Consider the following 27,474-nt stretch of genomic DNA (forward strand, 5'->3'; position numbering starts at 1 on the left):
TTTATTTTAAATTTCAAATAAGATTTTTAACCAATCTCGTCACGACATGTGTCATTATCCGAAAGTAAAATTTTTGTAGATAGATTATGATAAAAAATTTAACCAATTACATCGCGTGGCATACTCTTAATTGTTTAGAATCGTTGAAAATATTGAAATGTGGTGTAAAGTGGGAGAAAATGATAAGGTATTTATAGAAAAAAATTATAATTTTTTAATTTTTTAAAAAACTTTTTGGATCTTTAATTTTTTTTTAAAAGTTTATTAACTTAATTAATCTGGATTGTTGGATTACAAAAAAAATTGAAATCCAACAATCCATAATGTGACACGTGGCCCACCATAACATTTTTGTTTTTTTGTTTCCATTTTTTTCTTTTTAATTTTTAAAGCCTAAAAACCTGGACCGTTGATATGGAAATCAACGGTCTAGATTCAAAGGTAACTGCATGGCGTTGACATGCGGGTCCCAACATCTGAAAACACGTAGGAGACGTGCCCCGACACGCGCATGTTATGCACGTGTTTGATGTAAAAATTTTTATAACGTGGCTAATGTCAACCTTGCATTAATCCCCCTCATACGCTCAGGCTTGGACTCCTGCCCTCTCCCACAGGCTCCCCCTTTAAGCCCAATTGCCTGAATGGGCTGGAGCTAGTTTGGGAGGGGATTGGGTTGGTTTAGTTCCCTGTCCACAGGCTAAACCCAAAGCTAGATTTCCTCTTAGCCATCACTTCTATCCCATTGTTATGATTTGATTTAAATCCCAAAATATGTTAAATGACGAAAGTACCCTTAGTTATATATAATCAAGAAAAATGTGATTGGACAAAGGAGAGGAAAAGGGCACAGAATTTTGCAAACAAGGGCAGCCCAAGCAGTTGAAAACCAAAACCAAATCAAATCGACAGCCAAACCTAAAACCCCAATCTCTCTATCTCTTTCTCTCTCCTCCTCGACCCAGTTTCTCTCTCCTCAATTTTGGCACAAGACCTCCTTCTTCTTCTTCAGCAGCTGAAGTACAGTCTTCCAGGCCTGCAATTTTCCAATTTTGCCCTTCAATTTCAAATCTTGAATCCCCCAGAACAAAACCCTTGTCCATTTTTGTTCAGACATGCCCATCCCGAACCGATAACGCAGAGGAAGGAACCCACCCAAACCCAAAACGCCGCCGTTTACCAAGATGATCGTGAGAACGTACGGCCGTCGCAAGGGAGGGGGCATTCCCAGTACTTATTCCGACACAGAGCTAAACGACGCCGTTCACGACGACGACGATGTCGGCAGCGATCCCTTCGGATTTTCCCTGTCGCAGCCGCAAGAAAGCAGCGACCCTTTCAATTTCTCGTCTCAGGAGGACTCGTCTTCCGGGTGGGCCCATTTCGATTCGGACCCCTACGTCACCAAGGACGACTCCTTGAAGCGCTTTCCGCTGGACGGCGTCGTCGCGGGGCGTTCCAAGAAAGCCAAGACTCGGAAGGAGGTGGTGGGAAAGAACTCCTGCAGGCCGCCACTGCCGCCGTCAATTCTTGCGACTTCGACTTTGATGGAGGCCCAGGAGTTTGGAGAGATGATGGAGCACGTGGACGAGGTCAATTTCGCTTTGGATGGGCTCCGGAAGGGTCAGCCGGTTCGGATCAGAAGGGCTAGCTTGCTCTCATTGCTGTCTATTTGTGGGACGGCGCAGCAGAGGCGGCTTCTCAGGACTCAGGGGTAAGTTAGGCCGACTTTAAACTACTTCTTCATTGGTTCTTGGATATAAAAATCCAATTTTTGAAATGGGGTTTTGTGAAATATCAAGAATTTCTTGGTGGGGAATTGGAAATGTTAGTTTTAAGTCCTTTTTTTCTCATGGATATTTGAATTTTGGGTATGTGAGGGTTTGGAATTATAAGTAGTTCTTGATAGGTATGTGGATTTGGAGAGTGTGGTGGTGTGTATTTTAAGTAAACCTTGATTGCATTTCGAGTTTACAACTTTACATTGAGGTTTTGGAGATCTGTGGTTAGAGATGCATGGTTTTTATTCGAATTTTGTTTACTGGTATGTGGATGCCTAGCTGTGTTGAATGTATCCGAGGTTACATGATAGTGCAATAGAAAATTTGATTTGACTGCTAATTTTTCATTTCAAATTATCAAGTGTATTTGCATCTTCGTTGGGGGCCATTTATTCCCAATATTGTGACACTGTGTAATGATTGCCTACGATATTGTTGTTTATCAAGTTTTTGCTTACTCCTTGTTTCTATCAAAATTGTTGTGTGTTGTTTTATGGGTTATAAATTGATCGGTAGTCCCTTCGTTTCAGGATGGCAAAAACAATAATAGAGGCTATAATGGGTCTCAGCTTTGATGATTCACCCAGCAATCTGGCTGCTGCAACTATTTTCTATGTTTTGACAAGTGATGTAAGTCATTTAGTATTCGAAAAGTGATGATTCTAACTTGAAGTTTTTATCATTATCAGTACCTTTCATGAAGTTTTCTTGTGCACGACTCATGTCTGCTGTGAGTCTGTGATTTTTCAAGAGCACATACAATTAAGTTTATTTTTTTCTTAGTAGTAAACCTAAGGGATTGTCATCTTTCACTTTTGCAGGGTCAGGATGATCATCTTCTGGAATCACCAAACTGTATTAATTTTTTGATTAGGTTTTGCAAACCAATTGTCTCAAACACCACTGAAGATAAAGTACCAAAAATTGGACGTAAGCTTCTAGCATTGCGTATCGGTGCTGACATCTCTCAGTGTACGACAAAAAGATTGGACTCCAGCTCTGCCGCTATCTTTTCCAAAGTTCAAGAAATTCTTGTAGGTTGCAAGGACTTGAAGCCGAGTTGTGCGGATGATGGAGGAATGGAAAAGCCGGAGTTATGCCCAAAATGGATAGCTTTGCTGACTATTGAGAAAGCTTGCTTATCTACTATTTCTCTTGAAGGTCTGTTTCTGTGTTGAAGCTGATGGTTTTTTGGTTATGATGCACATTGCTATGTTTAATTTAGTCAGGATCTCAAGCATTCATAAGATTGTATTTAATGTTTAATTTAGGCATGAGATTATGCACAATGTAGAACACCACATGGTTGCTTGAACTATTTCATTTGTGTTAAAACATCAACTGTGCATTATAATTTACTATGTTCTGATGACTATGCAATAGATTTTCAAATAATTCTTCTTTAATCCTGGGTTGGGATGAGTAGGTAACTATCATGTTTTGTTTTGTTTTACATCCTTATTATTTTTCATTTTCGTCCTTTTATTTATTCCTGATTGTTTTGTTTGTCTTCGCCTGCACTTTCAGAAACCACTGGCGCAGTAAGGAAGTTGGGGTGCAACTTTAAGGAAAAATTACGAGAGCTTGGAGGTCTTGATGCTGTATTTGAGGTGACCATGGGTTGCCATTCCAATATGGAGGTGTGAACCTGTATGTTTGTTTGATCTCATTGTCTGTTTCATCATATCAGAACTTACATTCTGTGAAAAAATAATGCATGCCATGGTAAAGAACCAAAATGATAGTGAGCAGCCTTACTTGTATTAGGTTCACAAGTTTCTTCTGTTTCTTCACCTATATGCTTCTTTAGTTTATGAGCAACACTGACTACACATTATAGTAATAATTGGGCAGTTATCTATTTGATAGCATCATCTTCTTTATTGTTCATTGTAGTTCCTGATTTTCTTCTTGGAGTAACATGAGTGGTTTTGCATGCTAACAATATCACTTCTCAATCATGAATTTATGGAATTTATGTCTGCTTTTGAACAATTTGTTTATGGTGGTGCTATCCACACATCCCTTTTTACCTCCCACACAACCTTGTTAAATTCTGTCCTTTGATATTCTTCAATTCATTCCATCTGATGGCCGGAAATTGAGAGGTGTGTGGAACATAAAAAGAGGTATGTGGATATAACCACACTTGTTTTATTTCTTTATTACATGCACATCATGAATGTTGAGTTGTGATAAGTTGGTAACGAACCATAGTCACGACTCACAATATAACTATTTCCTTATATACTTTGTTGGTTTTTCATTTGAAACCTGGGGTCTATATGGTACTCAATTGTTATTGGGGAAATTGCCTTTTTAAGCAGAAGAAACTAATATGCAGGGTTGGCTAAAAGATAGCTCACATTCTATTTGGGAAAAGGAAATCGACATGGTGCGGAGCCTGGTTCTTCTTTTGAAATGTTTGAAGATCATGGAAAATGCGACATTCCTAAGTAAAGAGAATCAGGTAATTTTACTGTGATTTACTCCCTCTCTGTCCCTCCCTCCTCTGTCCGTTGGTCTGTCTGTCTCTGTATCTCTCTCACGCTTATCTTCTCCTTTTTAGTTTGTAAAAATCATACTGCATTATGATGTTGGATTATTGTTAACTATTGAAAGGGGTAATAAATCTCCACATCCATGTTTTCTAAACAGAGCCATTTGCTAGAAATGAAAAGGAAGTTGGATCCCATGGCAATTCCTATGTCTTTTACAGAACTTGTTATAAGTGCCATCAATATTCTATCAGGTAACTATTAGTTTTTGGAGTTACGTTTGATTCTTAATCTTTTTGGCTTTCTGATAATTAATGGTATTGTTTTCTAGGGCTTTATCTACAGGAAAGTTCCTCATCTGCCTCTAATGACGAAAAGTCTTATAGTCTCTCTAATGGGGTTGAACATGTTTCTAAGAAGAGATCTGATATATGTCAGAGCAATCAGGTAATGTCAACGCCTTGCTCAGTGTATACTATATCCAGTTCGGAAACTACCAGCACCTCCATGGCTGATGCTTATTCATTGAAGACAAGACTCAATTCTTCTAGAAATGGTTCTTCCAATGGTGTATCAAGCCATGTAAGCAGTGGAATCAGTAAATTTAGCAATCTTACCACGAAGAATGCTGGTCTCAGACGGCGATCCTCTAACTTTGACAACTCCAAAATTGATCTTTCAGAAGAGAGTCAAGATCCTTTCGCATTTAGCGAAGATTCCAGGATGGATGCTGATCTCAGTCAGAGATCCTATATTTCCCAAGACTCCAAAACTGATCTTTCACAGGAGAGTCAAGATCCTTTTGCATTTGATGAAAATGATTATAAACCTTCTAAGTGGGACAAGTTATCTGGCAAGAAAAAGTTCTCTCTTTCGCAGGAGAATGCGACAGCATACAGAGAAATTGATGACATTTGTCAATTGCAGCTTATTATGAGCCAAGAAGCATCAAGTAATGGAGAAAACCATCAGACACAAGAGACAACCTGTTCAGGTGCTGTTAGCAGAGAAGGTTCCAGTATTGTAGCTGACTGCCTTCTTACTGCTGTCAAGGTAATTCGGCAGTCCACTATATTAAACCTTTTTCACATCACATTGAACTTTTGTGGCTCTTCCTGTCAAAATCTATGCAGTTGAGGATGGGGCGGTGGTGTTACTGGTGTACAATGTAGTCTTTTTTGTTCTCTTGATCAGATGCAGGGTTTATTTTTAGATTCATTAGTTACTGTTTACTGTTATCATGGTCTACTATCAACTCTCAACTATGACTTGTTCAGTGATTTTTCCAGTGTAACTTTTGTGTTTATTAATACTCATCAGCTGTTTGATGATTTTGGCTACTCATATTAATGGAAGACCGCCTTTTCAATGAATCAAAATCCCATCATCCATGCAGTGTGTTGGAACACAGAAAAAGCCATTAAACTGTGCGGACTCATAAAAATTTTTCTTGGCAGGTTCTGATGAACTTAGCAAATGATAATCCTGTTGGGTGTCAGCAAATTGCTGCCTATGGAGGACTGGAAACCTTGTCTTCCTTGATTGCCAACCACTTTCCATCTTTCAACTCATTATCGTCTCCCTTCAGCGAGAGAAGTGAGAATACTTCCAGCATTGAACTTGACCATCAGAATGATAAACGTCTCACTGATCAAGAGCTGGACTTTCTTGTTGCTATTTTAGGCCTGCTTGTGAACTTAGTGGAGAAAAATGGCCAAAACAGGTTACTTTCCATCTCATTTTTTGTCCATCTGTTTATACATTCTCATTTTAACAACCGACCTCCATTTTTTAGCTCAATTTATAGTTCAATCAAGAGAACAAGTTACCACATTCAATTTTTTAGCTCAATTTTTTAGCTCCAATGAAGTGGTATCGTTGAGAGAGTGAAAATGTCTTCCACATTCTATTCTTATAGAGTCCAAATTGCTTCTTAATTTGGTGTATCAGAGATGCTCCTTTTAAAGTATCTGGAATAATATGCATGAATACATTACTGTTAGGCCAGTTTTGAATAATTGTATAGATAGGGTGAGGGGTCTGTACAAGAATTTGTCCAATATTTTTGTTTACATCTGTGTGGAAATAATGGCAGGGTTATGGAAGGGAATGCTCCCATTAAACAACTTGTAGATACAAAAAAAATTTAGTCAGTGAAAGTTGCTATATTGTAATCGTAGTGCTTGTGCTGTGGATTAACTAGTCTTAGTTTCCAATTCTTTATAAATCATTCTGCCGCATTAGGACTGTCATGCTCGTAAATTTAAGAAACTTGCTTTTCATCCAGATCGCGTCTTGCAGCAGCTAGTGTTCACTTACCTAGTTCGGAAGGGTTTAAAGAGGAGAGTCGCAAGGATCTAATTCTGCTAATCTGCTCTATCTTTCTAGCCAACCAAGGTGCAGGCGAGGGAGGTGGAGAAGAAATGGTTTTACCAGTGAGTGACATGTTCTTGTTGACTATGGAAATTTCAGTTTTGTTGTTTAAGTTGTGATTTCTTGAAAACACAAGTGCCTGCCTCCTAATGATTTTACCACTTCGCCTTCAGACTGATGAGGCAGCTGTCTTACAAGGAGAACAGGAAGCAGAGAAAATGATAGTAGAAGCTTATTCTGCCCTGCTTCTAGCGTTTCTTTCAACTGAGAGGTAGGTTTGTTTGCTCTCTTTCCTGTTTATCAAGCACATCGTTGTGCGTATTCTCATCTGAATTTGTTTGCTGTCCTCAGTAAGAGCATACGTGATGCAATTTCTGACTGTCTCCCAGACCGCAACCTGGCTATCCTAGTACCTGTGTTGGACAGATTTGTGGTATGTGTATTAAGTTCTAAACCATGATATATATGATGTTAGAGCTTAACAGAACGAAATTTGTCGATGCCAAGTTATGCTAGAATTGAAACATCAAAAAATTGGTGCACGTAGTTTGTTAACTGACGGAAAGTTATAGTTGCTCTTATGTGATTATATATATCTATGATTTCTTCCTCAGGCATTCCATTTGACGCTAAACATGATATCGCCCGAGACGCATAAAGCTGTGAGCGAAGTAATTGAATCATGTAGGATACGGTGAGAGCTTGAGAGATGGACGAGAATCCTGTACAGATTTGGCTTTCCTTTTAGAAAAATGGTTGCTTACCCATCTCCACGACGCTCACCGAGCCTGGATTCAGGTGCACGCCATGTTTAGCTGACTGCAGGCAGGCCTGTTTGCTTTGTATTTTTTTTAGGTTTTGGTCTTCCTTCCCTCTGTCACGCTATTCTTTTGTCTCCTTTTTTCTTGTCCCACCATTTTTAAGTAGGTCAGAGACCATACTTGTATACGAAGAATAATAGCTTAATGAAAATGTCTTGCTTTCCTTGTAATTAACATTTATTCCTTTTGTTTTGCCCATTATTTTTTCTTTTGGCTTAAATGTCAAAATGGTCATTGTGGTTTACTCTGTCAACCAATTTAGTTCCCGTGTTTTCAATTTGGCCAAATTGGTCCCTGTTTTTATATCTGTTAGCCAATTCAAGACATTCCATTAAATGACCGGTAAAATTGACATATGTCAAGCACGTGAGAGGACAAAAACATAATACGGTGCCTATCTTTAGAAATTCATGTTTCATTTGATTCACTTGAGTATTATGTGATTTACGACATGTCAATTTTAATTGTCTTTTAATAGATTGTCTTGAATTTGGTAACAGATGTAAACCCAGAGACCAAATTGGCCAAATTGAAAATACAAGGACAAATTAGCCAACAGGTAGAACACAAAACATTTTGATATTTAAGCCTTTTCTTTTTGTCGTCCCAATAATAAGTATAATGTTATCTAAATCCTGCGGTCTACGAAAATTGTGGTCACTCACCATTTGTGGTCTCAATCTAATTGTAGGTGGCCATTTAATTTTTATTATTGTATTTTCGCTTTCGCAGCTGAATTAAGATCGGCTCCACTTTGCATCGTTAACATTAATTCCGAAACGCTTGGGTTTATAAGTAGGACTTCTCAAATTGTACAAGAACTTAAATTCAGTGACTTTATGTGGACCTTAATTTAACCAAATTGGCTAGAGTTGTGTGCTTCAATTCTCCGAGTTGGGTTTATAAGGATGGAACGAGAAACATTACAAGCCGCAAGAGAATTACAAAGTTTGCCTTCTGCATAAGATTTCATCTCTGGCCATCTTCAAGCAAAGCATCAGTGTTCGAAATGTGCTTTCGGAGGAAGGTGAGGATCAGCTGATTGACCTCGTCAGGCAACTGTTCTTGAACAAAATGCGTTCCTTGGGGAAGAAATACAATCTCTGAATTAGGGGCAAACTCTTTGACCTTTCCACTGTTTATGTAATCCTCTATCCCTGGAAATTTGTTCGAATAATCCTTGCCTCCCCGTATAAGAAGTGCCGGAGCTTTAACTACTGGATCTGATACAGCTTGGTAGAATGCTAGGTGCGATCGTTCGTTTCACATTAGTTAGTTTTCATCAACAGTTAAAGAGTATGTGACAGCATAAACCACTTGATCAACTGCATTACCTGTATGGAACTTGCAGCGCTGTTCCGAAACCTGATTTCTCATACAAAGCTCCATATGCTGCAAGATCTTGCTCACTGAACCAAGGGGGAAGAGGCGTAGATGGATCCACGAGGTCCATAATCTCCTGGTCTTCTGCAGCTATTGGTATTTCGCTTCTGGAGAACAGGATGTAAACATTACGAACAACTGTTTTTGCATCAAGGCGCCCAAAATCAGCCTCTGCCCGTCCAGGTTCCTGCAACAGAGGTAACAGTTAGTTGCAAAACTCGCAAGCAAATCATGCTTGCAAAAGTATAGAACATATAACAAGGTAAATGCACACCTGCCATCTTGAAATGTAGAGACCTTCTGGGAGAGATTTATCGATTCTACGAGGGCCTGGTGGCATGATTGGCGCTCCCATCGTTACAACGCCTAAGACCCTCTCCGCGTGCAGAAGGGAAAATAATGTCGCCACCCCAACTCCAAAATCTTTTGCAATTAGGAAAACCTATGCATATTTGAATACAATTTTTAGAGCCTTAAATCTTGAATACAGTTACCAACTAGCTCTTATGTGTAGTGATACTACGGATCCCTACTCCAATTACAACAACAAAGCTTTATTCCACTAAGTGGAGTTGGCTGTATGAATCCTAGTACGCCACTCCCCTTGGTTTTGCATCAAGTCTTCCGTTAGTTGTACTCTCCATATCTTTTTTTAGAGTCTCTTTTCAAATCTTCCTAGGTCTTCCTCACCCTTGTCTCATAAGCACATCTTCTAATCAGAGCATCCATGCTCCTATAGGTCTTTGTTTCACGTGTCAAATTCACCTTAACCGATTTTCTCACATCTTATCTTCAATTACAGCCACTCCTATTTTACCTTAGATAATCTCGTTTTTAATCCTATTCTTTCACATATGCTCCCTTCAATTACTAAATTTAAAAAGAAAAAAAAGAATCCATTAACAATGAATTAACTTTCTTTTGAACAAATTAGTACTAATGACAAGAAATATTTTGGAGATGCCACTGCAATCGCATTCGAAACTAATTATTTGCCGACATGCATAACAATGACATCTTGTTGTCCGTAAGTTTGTTTTAACTTCTACCAAAACAAAAGGGAGAAAGACTTGTGTAATTAAGCAAATTAATCGGAATTAATAATTAGGGAGAAGAATCCGGAGACAAGGATTCTTTCAAACAAGTACCTTGGGAATAGCAAGGAAATCAAGAATTCCAAGGATGTCACTGGCGAGGTCACGGTACGAGGTCTTCTCGGATTGGGGAGGCGGGTCGGATAGTCCGTATCCGCGGTAGTCGGGAGCGATGGCCCGGAAGCCGGCGTCGGCTACCGCAATCATCTGGTGCCGCCACGAGTACCAAATTTCCGGGAAACCGTGCAGGAACACGACCACATTGGAGCCTATGAAAAACAAAAAAAAAAGAAGACGGCGATCGATCGATTGCGTTTGTGTTCGATTTTATTAAAAATAATAAATGGTGTGCGCGAGAGGAAGTGGGGAGGAAGATAATCTGACCTGTTCCGATGTCGGCGACGTGGAGCTTGAGGCCTTGTACGGTTATGTACTTGTGCCGGATTTGCTCCATTTCAGGTGGTTTTTCAGACAAGACAGTGTGTACGAAAAAGACAAGACAAATTAATGAAAGAGAAAATACCAGTCAGTTGACGTTGACTGTTTATCCAAAACGACATGTCGCTTTCACGCAGTATCTGAAAAACTAAAAAAAGCGGCTGCTTTTCTCGCACAAGACTGACATACCCTGATCTCGCGCGCGGCAGACCGAATTGACTCAGCGAGTTTACGATCGCCTGAAAAAGGCGGGATCTTTTCAAATTTTACAAGCCCTTTAAATGCCTCGACTCTCTTGCTTTTGTCCGGCGAGTTGGTTATCCGAATATATCTAACCAGCGAAACCCTCAGATTTTTGAATATTTTCAGGTGACGTATTAATTTGATTTAATATTATCCTTTTGTTCGAGTACCGGAAATTTAAGTATTAAAACGGGTGAAAACTAAATACCCTTTTGGGTTTTGAGCAAGTTTTGCTGTAATTTGAAGAGATTAAGACATACAGGAAGGGACAGCAGATAATGGCAGAGTTAGAAAATTTGCTATTGGAGGCTGCAGGAAGAACGAGTTCATCAGGGAAACCGAACTCATTTGTCTACTCAGCCGCAACTGTGAAGCAGATGATACTATGTGTCAAAGTCCGGTGGACAAAAAGGGGAGGCAGAGGCAATTGAAGAGGCTGATGGAGCCTTGACAGCAGTGGTGGGAGCAGTACGGGCTGGTATGGCAGCTACTGCGCCGGCTCTGGAAGCTGCAGCTGGCGTCAGAGTCCCAGAGAATGACGGGTGGAAGCATGCACTGACACTTACAGTTAGCGACTACAAGAGAAGAAGAGGGCTTCTCTGAAATGCGCTCGAGCCCGAAGAACAGCCACAGAGGCAATATAGACACCATCTCCACCAACAAACTGAACAGGTGGTGCTGGTCTTCAAAGGTAAAAGCTTTAGATTACTTGGAAGTTAAAGCTACAATTACACTTGCTTCGAGCAGCAAGTGTGATGGCATGTTGGGGTATTTTGCGTTATCGGACGTCTGTATAACGAGCATTGATTCCTAATTTTGAATAAAACATGGCGTGTTTGATTTGTTCAAAGAGAAATCACAAAATGCGGCTTGTGGGACTTGATATGCAGAACCTTAATAAGATTCCAGTTGTTTCGATAATAAGTCATAAGTTTATACAATTTCTATTCGACCAAAACTTAAAAATGTATTGACCACCACCGCAACAGTTGAAAATAAAAAGGTATTAACCACACTAAGTGAGTGCATTTTTAAAGAAATAATATAACCACACTAAGTGAAAGCTGATCCGTCTCTGTACTCGGTCAAATACTGGCATCAAACCTCAATCTCTAATGCTCTATGATAAATAATCGTCAGCTTCGTCCTTGTCGTCACCATCATCATGATCGGCATGATCATCAACATCGTCATCTTCATGATCGGCATGATCGGCATGATCATCATCATCATTGATAGAAAATTTGTTGATGGCCTCACCATAAGGGATGGAACCGTAATCAATAGACGAAAAGCTGAAGTTAATACGTTTGTCAGATACTAGACGTACCCCTGTTTTCTCCACCCCGATGAACCCAGTCTCAGTGTCTCGGGCTTGTACAATAACATGGACGGAGTCGCCGCCCTCCAATTTGAAGTCTTTGTTTGAGAAATGTCCCATCCAAAGGTATTCTTCCAAACGAGCAGGCGGGTAGAAATCGGATACATCGGCATGAATGCAAGTGCACTTGGTATGATTGATAACAGAAATGGAATATGTCAAAGGAGAGTTCAACTCATAAGGACGACAAGAGAAGCACACAGCCAACGCTTTTAAATTATAACCGATTTCATGAGGCAATTGAAAACAGACTCGGTCACCCTTCTTGTTGACATTATTGAACCAAGTCGGAATATGATTTGCTCGAAGATAAATATATCCAGTACCAGTCCATCCCTATAGCATGTTCAACAAGATTTGTATAAGGTACATGGCATTGAGAGAGAGAGAGAGAGAGAGAGAGAGAGAACCTGTAGTGTGCTATCCTTGAATAGGAATTCAGAGATTCTATTGTGCGCTCGCATGCCAAGTATCATACCCGTGTTTAACGCCCTGTCCAAGCCCTGAAACTCAATGAGATTGGAGGAACCATCCAGAGCCACAACTCTCGGCCATCCTGATAAATTTGCCATTCTTTCTAGTGCTGTGCAGTCATTCATACTCAAGAGACTCAAATTTGGTGGTAAATCATCAGTGATTTCAACCAGGTCTTCGCAACCATTCAAGCTTAGTCTTTGAAGCCTGGAGAGGCTACTGAAGCTTGGAAGGCTATGGAAACCATTGCGGTCCAGAAGTAATGATACCAAAGAAGATAGACTGCTGATATCGTTAGGAATTTCCTTTAAATTGCCGCCACTAAGATCTAATTCTCTTAATGCGTGCATGCCCATTAACGAAGGTGGTAACTTCAAAGACGACCTCATGTTACGCAGAGATAAGGACTCAAGCTTCTCCAGTAGTCCGATGGAAGATGGTACTTCTGTTATGGCCGTCTCATCTGCAACAAGGGTTGTCAAGGATGACATTTTTCCCAAGTCCTCAGACAAGTTTTTGAATCTTGAACAACCTTTAAGAACAAGAATTTTAGCAGATTTCAACTTATAAAAAGTCCTGGGGAGTTCCTTAAGCAGTTCGCAGCCTTCCAAATTTACCAAAGCAAGACTCTTCAGATCTCCAATCGATTCGTGAACATTAGACAATCTCTTACAACCTTTGAGTATCAATTTCTCAAGATTTGGGAGTTTTGAAAAGTCCGGCGATCGTGTTAGGTCATGGGAATGGCTGAGATTTAGAATCTTCAACTTGTAAAGCAACTGTTAGACAAAACCAAATTAAAAATCAAAATCCAAAAAGAAGATAAAGAGAGCATGATGTTTTGCACAGTACCAGAAGGAAAAAAAATATTAATTTGGTTGAGGTTACTTGGTACTTACTCCGGATTCCTCACAAAGAACTTGTCTGAGGCTGCTATATCTCATGTCAATAGCAACTATATTTGGTTGACACAAGTCTTTTGGTATGAACTTTAGAGGGAATCCACGCCAGCACAACCATTTTAATTTTTTGGAAAGGCATTGATATCCTCCTATGAGCTGAATGTACTTGAGTTGGAGCAATCTGAGTCTCTTCATATTTGTAAATGCCTCGGTGCTGAAACTAGTCTCTTCATCAAGACTCGGCAAATTCAAAGATAGTCCTTCAATTTCTTGAGTTCCCTGCTAACCGAAACAGGCTCTAATATGAGAAGGTTTTGAATGCAAAAAAGTTCGATTGCTTACACATATATGCTTCTCTTCTATTCCTTACGCATTTAACATAAAGTTCGATCGGTAAAGTACTTACAGAATTGTCTATCAATAAAGCTTTTACATCTTCAGGACGCCACACCCTACTCCGTTTTTCAGGATACTTAGGATTTTCTGCACGCACGATTTCTCTGCCCATGTCCCGAAGCAAATCATGCATCATTAGCTTGTTTTTTCTATTAACAGTTACAAGGCACCGTTCATGGAGGACCTCGATTCCTGCCGTTGCAGAAAAGCCACAACCATCCAAGATTTGCATGACATCAGTCTTGTCCATCCCAATAAAGAAACAAGATATATCACGGAATATCTCCCTCTCGTAATCATCATTTAGTCCGTCGTAGCTTATTTTCAGTTGTTCATGAATTTTTTCAGGAGGAATTTTGTCCAGTTTATCCAATGTACTTTTCCACACTCCTATGCTTCTTTTGAACAGGGTAGAACCTAAAACTTGAAGAGCCAATGGCAGTCCTCCACAGTAATCAACAACTTTTCTTGCGAGCTCAAGATATTCACTAGGACAACGCTTACTTTCGAAAGCATGCCAACTTAGGAGCTCAAGAGCTTCTTCTTGTTCCATTCCTTTCGCTGGATATGTCTTATCAACTGCAAATTCTTGTAGCATATGTTCGTTTCTTGTTGTGATGATAATTCTGCTCCCCGGGCCAAAAGAGTGGCGATTTCCAGCTAATTCCCGTAGCTGCTTCACATCGTCTACATCATCAAATATGACGAGTACCTTTAAGCGTCGAAATCTTTCCCCTACCAAGGCGGTCCCTGCAGCAACACTGTTTACCTTTGTCTTGGTCGTTTGCAAGATATCTGAAAGTAGTTGTTTTTGCAATTTTTCTACTGCCTTTTCCCTCACTTTTTCAAGGAAACTTTTACGTTCAAACTTGTCATAAAATTTGTTATAAACAGCTTTAGCAATCGTTGTTTTTCCTATTCCACCCATGCCCGAAATTCCAATTACGCGAACATCATTTGAATCTCCGACGACTACATATTTACTGATATCTTGCACTCGAGAATCTATTCCGACTTGGTAAGGTGCTACGTCTAAGTATGTTTTGTTCAGCACCCGAATGACTTCACTAGCAATCTCACTGATAAACCGTGCTTCAGACCTGGCAATAGTCGAGTTGAGAAGCAAAACGAAGATTGTTATGCAACTACAAGGCTAAAATGAACTAATACACAAAATTATTTATCATGACTAGAGATGTTTAATTAAGACAACTTTCTTTAAGATGTTTTGTTTAAACTTAGTAAACATCAATTAAAATTATAATTTAAATAAGAAACACAAACAAACAAAACGCAGCATCCCCTTCCCTCCGCAGCCATTCGCCGGCGACTTCCCTGCTGTGATTAGTGTAGCCTTAACAGTTTAAGCTTTATTGTACGATTTTATTAAGAGAGGTCTAAGAATTCACAGTTGTATCATAACATGGTCCGAAGAAGGGAAATGTTTTCCTTTATTTTATTTTATGTTGCAAAGATACGGACACGGATACGGCGAAACGCCACACAGCAACATAAAAAATCTCAAAAGATAAAAACACGAACACAACTAGGACACGGCAATTAAAGTCTAATATTTACAAATATGCCCCAAAATATTTTAGATTTAAGGGGTTTTTTTAACTTTAATCCTTGAAAAAAAATTGAAATTTAATAAAAACCTAGTGTTAAACTACATATTAATTATAGTCAATTGATATGTCCTTAATTAAAATTAATTATTTTTTATTTTATTCAACGTATCCCATTAAATATTTGATTTTATTAATATACACATTTTAATTTATTTTTTATCAAAAAAAAGTTTTTAAATTTATTAATTTTATTCAACATTCTTTAAACTTAAAAAACTCAATTAATGTACCTAAAATGTATGTACCAAAATGCATGAACCAAATTGTATACACCAAAATGTATTATATTAAATTAATGTTCTTAAATATGTGCATTGAAATGTATGCATAGAAATGGTAGTAGCGAAATGTATTATATTGAATTAATGTATCGATATGTTTGTAGTGAAATGTGTGTATTAAAATGTATACAACAAAATGTATTATATTAAATTTAATATACCGAATCGAGATATATTGTATAACAAAAATTAGTTTATCTAATGTTTACAAACGAAATATATTATGATGAAGGAAATGAAAATAATAATTAAAACTTTAAATATTATTAATAAATGAGATTAATGTCAATGGACTAAAATTAAATTTTGACGGTACTCATGATTTTAGTCTAAAAAACATAGGTTTTATTCAATCTATAAACCAAGTAAATAGAGGTCCGTTAAAGCCTGAATGCATAAAAGAAGAAATTAGTAGATACCCGCTATCGTGAACAAAACCAGCCCAAGTTGCAACAAAACCAGCCAAACTTGCAGCTTCAGTAAGAGCAGCTCGCCACCTCGCTACCTTCTTTTTATCTGTATGTTTTAGAAACGATTGCGCAAAACTACCGGTCTGTTTCCTGACATGCGAAGGATCAACTTTATAAAATATCGGTATAACTATTTGCCCCAGCGTTGTTCTACACTCCATGATATGAACCAGCTCCTCGAGGCACCAGCTGGAGTCCGCGTACCGTCTTGAGAAGACGATGAGAGAGATCTTAGAACCTTGGATTGCCCGCCCTAGGGCGGTAGTTATATTTTCTCCTCTTTTTAGTTCTTCGTCGTCAATAAAGGCGTTGACTCCGGCCTTTGTTAATGCTTCATAGAGGTGGCCTGTGAAGACTTTACGTGTGTCTTCGCCTCTGAAGCTTATGAACACATCGTAGAGCGAACCTTTCGAGAAGGAGACAGACGACGAGGAGGACAAGGAGGTGGAGGATGATGAAGAGGAGGTTTCATCGGGGACCGAGATGGACGAGGAGGAGGAGGAGGAGGAGGTGGAGGATGATGAAGAGGAGGCTTCATCGGGGACCGAGATGTTCATTTGGCGAAAGACAAGGCCGATAGAGAAGAGGAGGAAGACGAGGACAGCAAAGTGGTAGGACTCTAAGCAACCACATACCAGCACCATGATTGACAGCGTCACTAATTTCCGCCAGTTATCCATTTCTTTGATTTTTTTTTTTTTACCAGCTCAGCTGCTAGCCAACCCACTCCAGCTACAAAACAGAGAGGATGAGCAGCTGCAGACCCACGCCTGCCAATTTGAGAATAGCTTCCTGCAGCAACCCACTTCGCTGAAGCTTCATCCACTCCTCAAGTTTTGCTCTAATTGATTCGCAGACCCGAGCTTCAGCTACCACTACACCTCTCCATTTTTTCAACTCTAATTGACCACGTGGGGGAGGGAAATCTCAGAATCAGCACCGCTGCAACCCCAATTGAACCTACGATCACATGCTCTCTAGCATTTCGTTGGAATGCAAACGGATCGCCTCTCTGCCGCAGAGGGCCGGCATTTCCAACTTGATTGGGGTTCAGGGTGCAGTTAATATCCAAGGAGAGGACCAGAAGAAACTTGATGTTGTCTCCAATGGATGTTCTCTCTCTCTCTCGGTGGTCTCTGTGGCTCCAAAGTAGCAGCGGCTGCAAAAAGTACAAACGAAAAAGAGGAGGAAGGGGGCACGGTTAGAAGGCTAGGGTTTTGAAAACAAAGGAAAATATGCAAAAGAACATGAGGAAACCCTTGGGCCGTGGGCTGCTGCAAACATGCTGCTGGGCCCAAATGGGTCTAGTTGTTTAAATTAAAAATCAAAGGGTGGGTCACAGCCACAAGGTAACAAGGAGAGCAATTTGGAATGAAACAATAACATTATGTTTGGATAAGGAAAATGAACTTGAAATTTTGACAAAATTTATAATCTATAAATTAACATACATCAATTCCCTTATTTGAATTCATAAACATAGAAATTTATCATTTTTCACGTTGAAAAAAAACTTGGAATTTGGAACCTCAATTTTCAAGTTTAAATTCCATGTAAATATGAGTTATTTCTAAATTTTTATGAGTGAGAGTTTTAAAATAATAAATTGTGTGTTTAAATTTCATTGTTCTTTTAAGTTAACCAAACAATAAAATTCACAAATCTTGAGATGACCATATAATTTTTTAACACTATTCTGTTGCTATGCGTAACCCATTATCCAAATGACAAAGCCATTGTAACTTTGAGAATCCGTTTTCTTATCCCCTAAAATGTATTTTTTATGCATACGGGTCCGTTGATCCATGACTCCATCACCATAGTATATGGTGGAAGTTTCCTTGTTGATACATTTGTGGAAGTTTCACGGGAAGACTTGTTGATGGATGACCCGTTGACCCATGACTCCATCACCATTGAATTGCTCATTAAAAATTTGAAGGAAACAAAACAATGTTTGTTAGATAAAATTGAAATGAAAAGGGGGCATGAAAAAACCTTAATTAAAAAGAATCTAACACTTTCATGGAGTCAAAAAATTTCTTTAACTGGAGTAACCTTAATCTGTAGTTATATTTGAGGAAAAAAAATTCATCATGACCTTATCTTCCATGACTTCGTTGCCGTTTCTTTTTTCTCAGACTTCATTAAACCACAACTTGTAGTTATTACAATGATGGGGATATAAAATGATTGTTTACCCAACTCCACGACGCTTAGAGCAACTTCACCGTTGCTAAGGTCCCCAGGGTTATTTACTATTTAATCTACCCAGTGAATAATAACTGCCTTTAATGAACATAAATTATCTTTTGCATCTCTACCTCTACACTGAATAGCCCTGAAATAGACAATAAAATAATTATAATTTTTTATTTATAAAATAACACAAATAATTATTTTAAGAAAAGTAAAACAGAAACCCAAACACCACCCAGCGGTGACTCAATAGAATTGAACAGAATAGAATTGAATAGTTCCCAGTTCCATCTCTCCCTGTTTCTATCATTCTCTGCAAATTGCAATGTCCGGAAACCACCATGTCCTCCGCGTAGTGCTCTCATGTCCCAAAATCACAGCACAGGTGACGAGCCCCAGCAGCTCCTCAATCATAGCCATGGCCTCCTCCTCCGAGCAAGAGTTCGTCGCTCGCTACAGATCCAATCTTAACCGCTTCCCTGGCTCCCAAACCTTCTAAGACGCTAAGGTCGCCTCTTGCGTCGGCAAGAAGCTTGCCCTCCGTCTTCGGGATATCGGCGTCACTGGCGTCGAGATCGACATCCGCGAAGAGCTGTCCATTCCCGTCCACCACGTGGCTGATGTTGCCTAGACGTCAACCTTACGTCACATGCCCTTCGGGGCTCTCGAGCTGGCAACTCCTGCCGGGCCTCTCCCTCTGACCCGCTCGGGCTCCATCGTCAGCACACGCTGGACCAAGTTGCTCGGGCTTTTTGACCCTGTTTGAGAGCCAGTCCACTGGGCTATTGCCCAAGGTGGAACTGCTCTTATGGAGTCGGGATTCAGGTGCACGCCGTGTTGGGCTGACTGCAAGTCTATTTGCTTTGTATTGTTTTTTAGGTTTTTTTTTCCTTCCCTCGGTTACTCTATTCTTTTGTATCTTTCTTTTTTCTTTTCCCACCATTTTTAAGCAGGTCAGAGACCATACACTTGTATACGAAGAATAATAGCTTACTGAAAACGTCTTGCTTTCCTTGTAATTAACATTTGTTCTTTTTGTTTTCCCCAGTATTTTTCTTTTGGCTTCAATGTCAAAATGGTCACTGTGTTTTACTCTATTAGCCAAGTTAATAATGTGTTTTCAATTTGGCCAATGGTCCTGTGTTTACATCTGTTAGCCAATTCAAACATTCCATTAAAGGACCGATAAAATTGACATGTGTCAAGCACGTGAGAGGACAAAACATAATTTTATGTACACCCACTAAGCAAATACGATGCCTATCTTTAGAAATTAGTGTTTCGTTCGATTCACCTGAGTACTATGTGATTTAGGACATGTCAATTTTAACAGATTATCTTGAATTGACTAATAAATGTAAACACAGGGACCAAATTGGCCAAATTAAAAACACATGAACTAAATTGGCCGATAGGGTAAAACATAGAGACCATTTTGACATTTAAGCCTTTTCTTTTTGTTGTCACAATAATAAATGTAGTGTTCTCAAGGTCCTGCTGTCTACAAGATTATGGTCACACACTGTTTGTTTTCTCAATCTAACTGTAGGTGACCATTTAATTTTTATTATTGTATTTTCTCTTTCGCAGTTGGATTAAGATCGGGCTCCACTTTGCATCATTAACATTAATTCCGAAACGCTTTGGTTTATAAGCAGGACTTCTCAAATTGTACAAGAACTTAAATTCAGTGACTTTATGTGGACCTTGATTTCACCAAATTGGTCAGAGTTGTGTGCTTCAATGCTTTGCACCCAATTTTGAATCATTTTTTTCATAGTTTAGATGAATTTAATGTAATTATCCTCGTTGTTGGACGAATTGGAGCCCCCAATATTGATCCAAAACATGATTGACGAAGGATGTATTAACCTTGTACAATGACTAGTTTTATACCACTGGGGATTTCCGCCTTGTGATGAACAAGCATTGAGAGATTACTACATCATTTGCAATCCATACACCAGGCAATGGGTTGCTCTACCTCCCTGCCAGAATTCGATGTCTACCGAAATGACACCTTTCGTTGTCAAGGTTTTACTTACAAAGGAAAGTTGTACTGGGCAGGCGTATTGGTGGCGTTATGGCGTTGGATCTGTTGGCGTACAACGGCAACAATCTAGTAGTGCTTGTGATGGTTGTGAATTTTTTGAGAAATTTTTCATAGAACTTGATGAGGTTAAGCTGCCTGTACACCTTGACAAGTTTGTATGTGAGAGTCGAGGCATGTTATGCCTCGTAGTGTTTTGCCGTTGGGACGAAGATGTTCATATCTGGGAGATGAATGTTGAGGATGGCTGCTGTTTCAGTATTAGACACAAGGTTAGCTTATTGCCAAGGATGGAACGAGAAACGTTACATGCCACAACAGAATTACAAAGTTTGCCTTCTGCATAAGATTCGTCGTCGCTACATTACTGGCAGTCTCACAACACATGCATCTTTTTCCCAAGACAAATCTCACTCATCTCTGGCAATCTTCAAGCAAAGCATTAGCGTTTCAAATGTGCTTTACTAGGAAGGTGAGGATCAGCTGATTGACCTCGTCAGGCGACTGTTCTTGAACAAAATGCGTTCCTTCGGGAAGAAATACAATCTCCAAATTGGGGGCAAACTCTTTGACCTTTCCACTGCTTATGTAAACCTCTATCCCAGGAAATTTGCTCGAATAATCCTTGCCTCCCCTTATAAGAAGTGCTGGAGCTTTAACTACTGGATCTGATACAGCGAACTCGTCTCTAATTGCCCTATCAATGTGTAAAAAAGAGTTCAACACTCCTTAAATGTGGTTACAACTTGGTAGAATGCTAGGTGCGATCGTTTCACATTAGTTAGTTTTCATCAACAGTTAAAGAGTATGCGACAGCATAAACCACTTGATCAATTGCACTACCTGTATGGAACTTGCAGCGCAGTTCCGAAACCTGATTTCTCATACAAAGCTCCATATGCTGCAAGAACCAAGGGGGAAGAGTCATAGATGGATCCACGAGGTTCATAATCTCCTGGTCTTCTGCAGCTATTGGTATTTCGCTTCTGGAGAAAAGGATGTAAACATTACGAACAACTGTTTTCACATCAAGGCGCCCAAAATCAGCCTCTGCTCGTCCAGGTTCCTGCAACAGAGGTAACAGTTAGTTGCAAAACTCGCAAGCAAATCATGCTTGCAAAGGTATATGACATATAACAAGGTAAATGCACACCTGCCATCTTGAAATGTAGAGACCTTCTCGGAGAGATTTATCGATTCTACGAGGGCCTGGTGACATGATTGGCGCTCCCATTGTTACAACGCCTAAGACCCTCTCCGCGTGCAGAAGGGAAAATAATGTCGTCACCCCAACTCCAAAATCTTTTGCAATTAGGAAAACCTATGCAAATTTGAATACAATTTTTAGAGCCTTAAATCTTGAATACAATTACCAACTAGCTTTATGAGTAGTGATACTTCGAATCCTACTCCGATTACAACAACAACAAAGTTTTATTCCACTAATTATTCGCTGCGATTTTGGAGATGCCATTGCAATCGCATCCCAAACTAATTATTCGCCGACAAGCATTACAATGACATCTCGTTGTATGTAAGTTTCTCTCAACTTCTACCAAAACAAAAGGGAGAAAGACTTGTGTAATTAAGCAAATTAATCGGAATTAATAATTAAGGAGAAGAATCCGGAGACAAGGTTTCTTTCTAACAAGTACCTTCGGGATAGCAAGGGAATCAAGAATTCCAAGGATGTCACTGGCGAGGTCACGGTACGAGGTCTTCTCGGATTGGGAAGGCGGGTCGGATAGTCCGTATCCGTGGTAGTCGGGAGCGATGGCCCGGAATCCGACGTTGGCTGCCGCAATCATCTGGAGCCGCCACGAGTACCAAATTTCCGGGAAACCGTGCAGGAACACGACCACATTGGAGCCTATGATAAACAAAAAAATAAAAAAAGACGGGATCGATCGGTTGTGTTTGTGTTCGATTATATTAAGAATAATAAATGGTGTGCGGACGAGAAAGTGGGGAGGAAGATAATCTGACCTGTTCCGATGTCGGCGACGTGGAGCTTGAGGCCTTGTACGGTTACGTACTTGTGCTGGATTTTCTCCATTTCAGGTCGTTTTTCAGGCAAGACAAGGTGTACGAACAAGACAATGTTTGGACTTGCAAATGGTAATCCCAAAACGCCATGTCCTTCAATGCATTTTCGGAAAAACTATGGATCGCGGCGGACCGAGTCTTTTCAGATTTTACAAGCCCTTTAATCCCTCGACTCTCTTGCTTTTATCTGGCGCAATTGGATTATCTTTGACTAGTACAATAACAGTAACGGAGTCGCCGCCCTTCAAATTGAAGACGGCGTTTGATATCTGTGTCATCCAAAGGTAATCGTGCTAACTTTTGGAACTCCATTCTTGTTCGCCTGTGTCACTCAGTTAAACGTCAATCTTTTGGAAGGTCTATGAATTGTGTCGTCGTCATAATCATCATCATCATCATAATCACCATAACCATCATCATCAGAATCAGAATCATCATCGTCATATATAATCACCAGAATCATCATCATCAGAAGCAGAATCATCATCATCATAATTGAAATAAAATTTGTAGATGGCCTCATCATAAGGGATAGAACCCGTAAATAAAAGCGAAGATTCGAAGCTAATAAGTTTGTCAGCTACTAGACGTACGCCTGTTTTCGTCACCCTGATGAGCTCAGTCTCACTGTCTTGTACTTGGATTTGTACAATAACATGGACGCAGTCGCCTCCCTCCAAATTGAAGATGACGTTTGGTAAATGTCCCATCCAAAGGTAATCTTTAAAGCGAACAGGTGTGTAGAAATCGATTATAGAGGCAAAAATGCAAGTGCACTTGGTATGATTAACAACAAAAAAGTAATTTCTCAAAAAAGGGTTCAACTCGTAATGACGAGAACCGATGCACACAGCCAACGCTTTTAAATTACAACCGATTTCCTGAGGCACTTGAAAACAGACTCGGTCACCATTGTTGTTGACATGATTGAACCAAGTCGGAATATGCTTTCCTAGAAGAGAAATATATCCACAACCAGTCCATCCCTGTAGATGTTCAACAGGATTTGTATAAGTAATCTGAGAGAGAGAGAGAGAGAGAGAGAGAGAGAGAGAGAGAGAGAGAGAGAGAGAGAGAAAGAGAACGAGCCTGTAGCGTGCTATCCTTGAGTAGGAATTTAGTGATTCTGTTGTGCGCTCGCATGCCAAGTATCATGCCCGTGTTTAACATGCTATCCAAGCCTCGAAACTCAATGAGCTTGGGGCAACCATCTAGAGACACCACTTCTGGCCTTCCCGGTAAGTTTGGCATTCTTTCTAGTGCAATGCAGATATTCATCGATAGGTAACCCAAATTTGGTGGTAAATCATCAGTGATTTCAACCAGGTTGATGCAAAAATCCAAGCTTAGTGCTTGAAGCTTGGAGAGGCCACTGAAGCTTGGAAGGCTATGGAAACCATTGCGGTCCAGATTTACTTCTTCTAAAGAAGATAGATTCCTGATATCGCTAGGAATTTCCTTTAAATTGCAGCCACTAAGATCTAATTCTCTTAATGCGTGCATGCCCATTAACAAAGGAGGTAACTTCAAAGACCACCTCAAGTTACACAGAGATAAGTACTCGAGCTTCTCCAGTCGTACGATGGAAGATGGTACTTTTAGTATGGCCGTCTCATCTGCAAGAAGTGTTCTCAAGGATGCCATTTCTCCCAAGTCCTCAGACAAGATTTGGAATCTTGAACATCCTTTAAGAACAAGAATTTCAATAGTTTTTAACTTATAGAAACTTCTCGGGAGGTCGTTAAGCATTTCGCAGCCTTCCAAATTTACCAAAGCAAGACTCTTCAGATCTCCAATCGATTCGTGAACATTACACAATCTCTTACAACCTTTGAGTATCAATTTCTCAAGATTTGGGAGTTTTGAGAAGTCCGGCGATCGTGTTAGGTCATGGGAATGGCTGAGATTTAGAATCTTCAACTTGTCAAGCATCTGTTAGACAAAACCAAATTGAAAATCAAAATCAAAATCCAAAAAGAATATAAAGAGAGCATGATGTATTGCAAAATACCAGAAGGAAAAAAATTATTAATTTGGTTGAGGTTACATAGTACTTACCCCGGACTCCTCACAAAGAACTTGTCTAAGGCTGCTATATCGCATGTCGATAGCGACTATATTTGGTTGACACAAGTCTTTTGATATGAACTCTAGAGGGAATCCACGCCAGCACAACCATTTTAATTTTTTGGAAAGATATTGATATCCTCCTGTGAGCCGAACGTACTTGAGTTGGAGCAATCTGAGTCTCTTCATATTTGTAAATGCCTCACTACTGAAACTAGCCTCTTCATCAAGACTCGGCAAATTCAAAGCCAGTCCTTCAATTTCTTCAGTTCCCTGCTAAATAAGAGAGGGTTTTGCATGCAAAAAAGTTCTATTACTTGCGTATATATGCTTCTCTTCTATATTTCTATTACTTACATATTTGACATAAAGTTCGATCGGTAAAGTACTTACAGATTTGTCTATCAATAAATCTTTTACAACCTCAGGACACCAGAGTCTACTCTGTTTTCCAGGATACTTAGGATTTTCTGCACGCACGATTTCTCTTCCCATGTCCCGAAGCAAATCATGCATCATTAGCTTGTTTTTTCTATTAACAGTTACAAGGCATCGTTCAAGGAGGACCTTGATTCCTGCCGTTGCGGAAAAGCCACAACCATCCAAGATATACATGACATCGTTCTTGTCCATTCCAATGAAGAAACAAGATATATCGCAGAATATCTCCCTCTCGTAATCATCATTTAGTCCGTCGTAGCTTATTTTTAGTTGTTCCTGAATTTTACCAAGAGGAATTTTTTTCAATTTGTCCAATGTACTTTTCCATTCTCCTATGCTTCCTTTGAACAGGGTAGAGCCTAAAACTTGAAGAGCCAATGGCAGTCCTCCACAGTAATCGACGACTTCTCTTGCGAGGTTGAGATATTTTCTAGGACAACAACTACTTCTGAAAGCATGCCAACTAAAAAGCTCAAGAGCTTCTTCTCGTTCCATTCCTTGTGACCGATATATCACATCAACTGCAAATTCATTTAACACATGTTCATTTCTTGTTGTTATGATAATTCTGCTCCCCGGACCAAAAGAGTGGCGATTTACAACTAATTCGTCTAGTTGCTTCACATCATCTACATCATCTAAGATGACAAGTACTCTTAAGCATCGAAATCTTTTCCCTACCAAGGCGGTCCCTTTGGCAATACTGCTTACTTTTGTCTTAGTTTGCAAGATATCAGAAAGAAGTTGGTTTTGCAAGTTAACTAGGTTCTTTCCCCTCATGTTTTCAAGGAAACTCTTACCTTCAAACCTGTCATAAAATAGGTTATAAATGGCTTTAGCAATCGTTGTTTTACCTATTCCACCCATACCTGAAATTCCAATCATGCGAACATCATTCGAATCTCCGACACCTAAATAATTACTGATATCTTTAACTCGAGATTCTATTCCTACTTGGTATTGCGCTACGTTTAAGTATGTGTTGTTCAGCTTCGTACTGACTTCATTAGTAATCATACCGATAAACTTTGCTTCATTCCTGGCATTAGTCAAGTTGAGAAGGAAAACTAAGATTGTTATACAACTACAAGACTAAATAATAAAACTAAAGCATATTATTGATCACGAGTACTATGGATTTTCAAGGCAAAATATATGTTAACTAATTTAAGCTGCGCTCATGAAGTTTTGCTGAATCAAATCTTTCATTGCCCTTAATTTTGTTAAACTTCTAAAACATTCATAATTAAAGAGGCCTCATATTGAAAAACAGTACATAATAGTACAGGATGGTGAATAAATTATGTAAAATAAAATGAAAGAGAGAATTAGTAAGTACCCGTCCATAGTGTTTTTGAGATCCCAGCCAGACAAATTCAAAGCTTCAGTAAGAGCAGTTCTCCACCTTCCTGCCTTCTTTTCATCTGAATGTTTCAGAAACGATTGTGCAAAACTACCAGTCTGTTTCCTGACATGCGAAGGATCAACGTCATAGAATATCGGCAAAACTAATTGCCCCAGCATTGTTTTACACTCCATGATCTTAACCAGCTCCTCGAGGCACCAGCTGGAGTCCACGTACCGTTTTGAGAAGACAATGATAGAGATCCTAGAACCCTGGATTGCCCGCACAAGTTCGGTAGTTATATCTTCTCCTCTTCTTAGTTCTTCATCGTCAATAAAGGTGTTGATTCCAGCCTTCGTTAATGCTTCATGGAGGTGGCCCGTGAAGTTTTTACGTGTGTCTTCGCCTCTGAAGCTTATGAACACTTCGTAGAGTGAACCCTTCGAGAAGGAGAAGGACGAGGAGGAGGACAAGGAGGTGGAGGATGATGACGAGGAGGCTTCATCGGGGACCGAGATGTTCATTTGGCGAAAGACAAGGCCGATGGAGAAGAGGAGGAAGACGAGGACAGCGAAGTGGTAGGACTCTAAGCAACCACATACCAGCACCATGATTGACAGCGTCACTAATTTCCGCCAGTTATCCATTTCTTTGATTTTCTTTAGGATAATTGAAATGGATATATAATACACAGCTAGCTCGTCGGAAGGTTGTTTGGCGAGTGGCGATTTGAACAATATTAATATTAAGTTCGATTGGTTGGCGAATGACGATTTTAACAATAAAGTTCGATTTTAACAATATGGATTTTAACATATACAAACCGACATTTGTGGAAGTTTCCTTCTACATTTGATCTCACGGCAAGACTTGTTGATGGATGACCCGTTGACCCATGACTCCATCACCATTGGATATAAATTTCTTTAACCAAGATATCAGATATTTACTTAGAGGCAATGCAAAGGGAGACCAATAATTTGAAGGTGTATTTTTACTCACTTACATTAGCTTTGGTCTACCAAGTGTCCTCTTACTTGATCCCAGTTAACTTTGGTTAATTGCTCTTTATTAATTTTAAAAAAGAATTATAAAAAAAAAACTAAATATAAAAAAGGAAAAATACCCAACTGATATTGTTTTATAAATTTAGTATTTTG

The 27,474-nt window shown here is 39.5% G+C and overlaps 4 protein-coding genes, 2 long non-coding RNA genes and 2 pseudogenes across 6 annotated transcripts; 3 read left to right on the plus strand and 5 right to left on the minus strand.

Moving 5' to 3' along the window:
• The first annotated feature begins 834 nt into the window (after positions 1–834).
• On the plus strand, positions 835–7,643 carry LOC103446440 (wings apart-like protein 1). Its single transcript, XM_008385557.4, has 12 exons — positions 835–1,714; positions 2,312–2,411; positions 2,603–2,942; positions 3,309–3,421; positions 4,126–4,251; positions 4,440–4,533; positions 4,611–5,332; positions 5,737–6,002; positions 6,567–6,714; positions 6,826–6,923; positions 7,004–7,085; positions 7,267–7,643. Exons 1-12 carry the CDS (start codon positions 1,185–1,187, stop codon positions 7,348–7,350), a joined length of 2,703 nt encoding a protein of 900 aa, XP_008383779.1. The 5' UTR covers positions 835–1,184; the 3' UTR covers positions 7,351–7,643.
• A 640-nt stretch (positions 7,644–8,283) lies between these two features.
• On the minus strand, positions 8,284–10,530 carry LOC103446441 (epoxide hydrolase 3-like). The gene is given in 5 exon segments (XM_070806557.1): positions 8,284–8,705; positions 8,788–9,043; positions 9,131–9,298; positions 10,005–10,219; positions 10,335–10,530. Coding segments are annotated over 5 exon segments (972 nt in total). The 5' UTR covers positions 10,405–10,530; the 3' UTR covers positions 8,284–8,442.
• A 986-nt stretch (positions 10,531–11,516) lies between these two features.
• On the minus strand, positions 11,517–16,846 carry LOC103446442 (disease resistance protein RPV1-like). Its single transcript, XM_070806556.1, has 5 exons — positions 16,116–16,846; positions 13,795–14,884; positions 13,386–13,667; positions 12,423–13,265; positions 11,517–12,348 (listed from the first exon to the last, which is right to left on the minus strand). Exons 1-5 carry the CDS (start codon positions 16,844–16,846, stop codon positions 11,752–11,754), a joined length of 3,543 nt encoding a protein of 1,180 aa, XP_070662657.1. The 3' UTR covers positions 11,517–11,751.
• LOC139188770 (uncharacterized) lies at positions 16,506–17,338 on the plus strand. Its single transcript, XR_011572049.1, has 2 exons — positions 16,506–16,610; positions 16,677–17,338. It is a non-coding gene; the product is annotated as an uncharacterized lncRNA (long non-coding RNA).
• Positions 17,339–18,521: 1,183 nt separating this feature from the next.
• LOC139188771 (uncharacterized) lies at positions 18,522–19,498 on the plus strand. The gene is made up of 2 exons (XR_011572050.1): positions 18,522–19,217; positions 19,319–19,498. It is a non-coding gene; the product is annotated as an uncharacterized lncRNA (long non-coding RNA).
• Positions 19,499–20,676: 1,178 nt separating this feature from the next.
• On the minus strand, positions 20,677–22,601 carry LOC139188835 (epoxide hydrolase 3-like; annotated as a pseudogene).
• A 300-nt stretch (positions 22,602–22,901) lies between these two features.
• On the minus strand, positions 22,902–24,393 carry LOC139188722 (disease resistance-like protein DSC1). The gene is made up of 2 exons (XM_070806409.1): positions 23,551–24,393; positions 22,902–23,447 (listed from the first exon to the last, which is right to left on the minus strand). Exons 1-2 carry the CDS (start codon positions 24,391–24,393, stop codon positions 22,902–22,904), a joined length of 1,389 nt encoding a protein of 462 aa, XP_070662510.1.
• A 122-nt stretch (positions 24,394–24,515) lies between these two features.
• Positions 24,516–26,972, minus strand: LOC139188767 (disease resistance protein RUN1-like; annotated as a pseudogene).
• Between the last annotated feature and the right edge of the window lie 502 nt (positions 26,973–27,474).

The sequence above is a fragment of the Malus domestica genome, chromosome 10 (genome assembly GCF_042453785.1).
Source record: "Malus domestica chromosome 10, GDT2T_hap1".
Classification (NCBI taxonomy): domain Eukaryota; kingdom Viridiplantae; phylum Streptophyta; class Magnoliopsida; order Rosales; family Rosaceae; genus Malus; species Malus domestica.